Below are 1705 nucleotides of genomic sequence, written 5' to 3' on the forward strand. Positions count from 1 at the left end.
ATTAGGGCGGCGGCTCTGACGCGGCCAAATGAGGGGTGACCAGGCACTGTCTAGGGATGTGTCCGCGAACGTTTTCATGTTTTAATTGAACACTTCCAATTTATGATAGTATGATTAAAGGAGAAGATTGCTTATTTACCAAACATATGCATATCAAATCACGTCTTATAATAAGAACAAATCTTTCTCCGTATCAATCCCCTTGCCCCTCATTCTTTGAGAATCAGAAGGATCCTTTTCGAGTTTCCATTTCTTCATTTGGAATCTGGGTTCTTCTATCTTTGACTTATTTTTCTGGCTGTATATACAGAGGGTCAAATTAGGACATTGCGGTTGTAGATGCTCTGAAGTAGTCTAGTAAAAAAATTGCTAAAGATTGATTTGTTGATTACAACGGTCATGGAAACTACAAGACGTTCAGAATTTTCCTGATCATCAAGAAGCACAAAGAATTACACTAAGTTCAGAACTTTCTTAATTACCTAACCAGCAAGTAAGACGATTACAGAAAATCCAGCGCTTTGTTGATACCAAGATCCAATGGAGTCCTAACAACATTCTCGATCATTACAAGTCAAATCCCACTAGGAAAATTCCCCACGATCAGCAAAAAAGTAAGATGAAAGAACAACCAAGTCTAGGTAGAAGACTAGAATGAATCTACATCTGGTAAGCCTGGAGCGGCATTACGTCGAACACCACCCTCGCCGCCAGCCAGAGCCTCAGCTCAGTGAGCGGGTCGCCTGCTCCGCAGGACATGTCACTCAGCGCCGCAGCACCCGCGTTGCCCCTGATATCCCCGGGCGCCAGAGGGAACAGCTCGAGGCACTCCCTCGCCGCCGCAGATGTCTCAGCCTCCGACACGACCTCCGTCAAGCGAGGGGACATCCTGACATCCCCGCTCGCCAGAGGAAACAGCGGCAGGCACCCAGGCGTGACCTCGGGGCTCGCGGCCTGTCGGGCGGTGGAAGGAGCCCATGGGCGCGTGTGCCCCTGCACCTGCAGGGAGGGCGCGTGCTTGTGGAGGACGGAGTTCCAGCGGTTCTTGATGGCGTTGTCGGTGCGGCCGGAGAGGAACTCAGCGATGGTGGACCAGCGGTTGCCGTAGGTGGCCTGGTACTTGACGATGAGCATGTCCTCCTCGCGGGTGAAGGGCTTGACGGCCTCCACCCTGGGGTCGAGGTGCTGGCACCAGCGGAGGCGGCACGACTTGGAGTTGCGGCCGGGCAGGCCTCGGCAGATGGAGTCCCACTTGTGCGGGCCGCCGCACCGACACACCTGCTCCCGCAGCAGGTCGTCCTCTCTCTTGGTCCACATCTTCTTGGCCGCGTGCGGTAAGCCGTCGGCGTCGGAGACCGACGTGGCGGCACGACATCACCATCCCTCTAGCTTGGATCGCCTCCGATGGATGGTTTCTTGCGGGATGGAGATGTTGCGTGCGTGCGATGGACGCGGTGCGGGTGGTGTGTGGAGGCCGCGGCCGCGTGCCTACTTATATAGATAGACGGACGGTGGTTAAACGGAACCTAGGCGAAGTGGTGGCACCGAGTCCGAGCAGGAGTCCAAACTGCGTCTTTTCTTTTTCTTTCGGCATTGGCTGCAAGGTAGGAAGCGAAACGACTCCTTGGCGATCGCGATCGATTCCGACCGCGCTCGTCGCTCCGCCTATTCCGTTTCCCTTTCTAGCCTTTTTCCTTTTCTGGAA

The 1705-nt window shown here is 54.1% G+C and overlaps 1 protein-coding gene across 1 annotated transcript; it reads right to left on the reverse strand.

Annotated features, from left to right (window-relative positions):
• Nucleotides 1-456: 456 nt before the first annotated feature.
• LOC109784547 (transcription factor MYB3R-3-like) lies at nucleotides 457-1317 on the reverse strand. Its single transcript, XM_020343149.3, has one exon. The coding sequence runs from the start codon at nucleotides 1315-1317 to the stop codon at nucleotides 661-663; it is 657 nt and encodes a 218-aa protein (XP_020198738.2). The 3' UTR covers nucleotides 457-660.
• Between the last annotated feature and the right edge of the window lie 388 nt (nucleotides 1318-1705).

This window comes from Aegilops tauschii, chromosome 4, assembly GCF_002575655.3.
Source record: "Aegilops tauschii subsp. strangulata cultivar AL8/78 chromosome 4, Aet v6.0, whole genome shotgun sequence".
NCBI lineage: Eukaryota > Viridiplantae > Streptophyta > Magnoliopsida > Poales > Poaceae > Aegilops > Aegilops tauschii.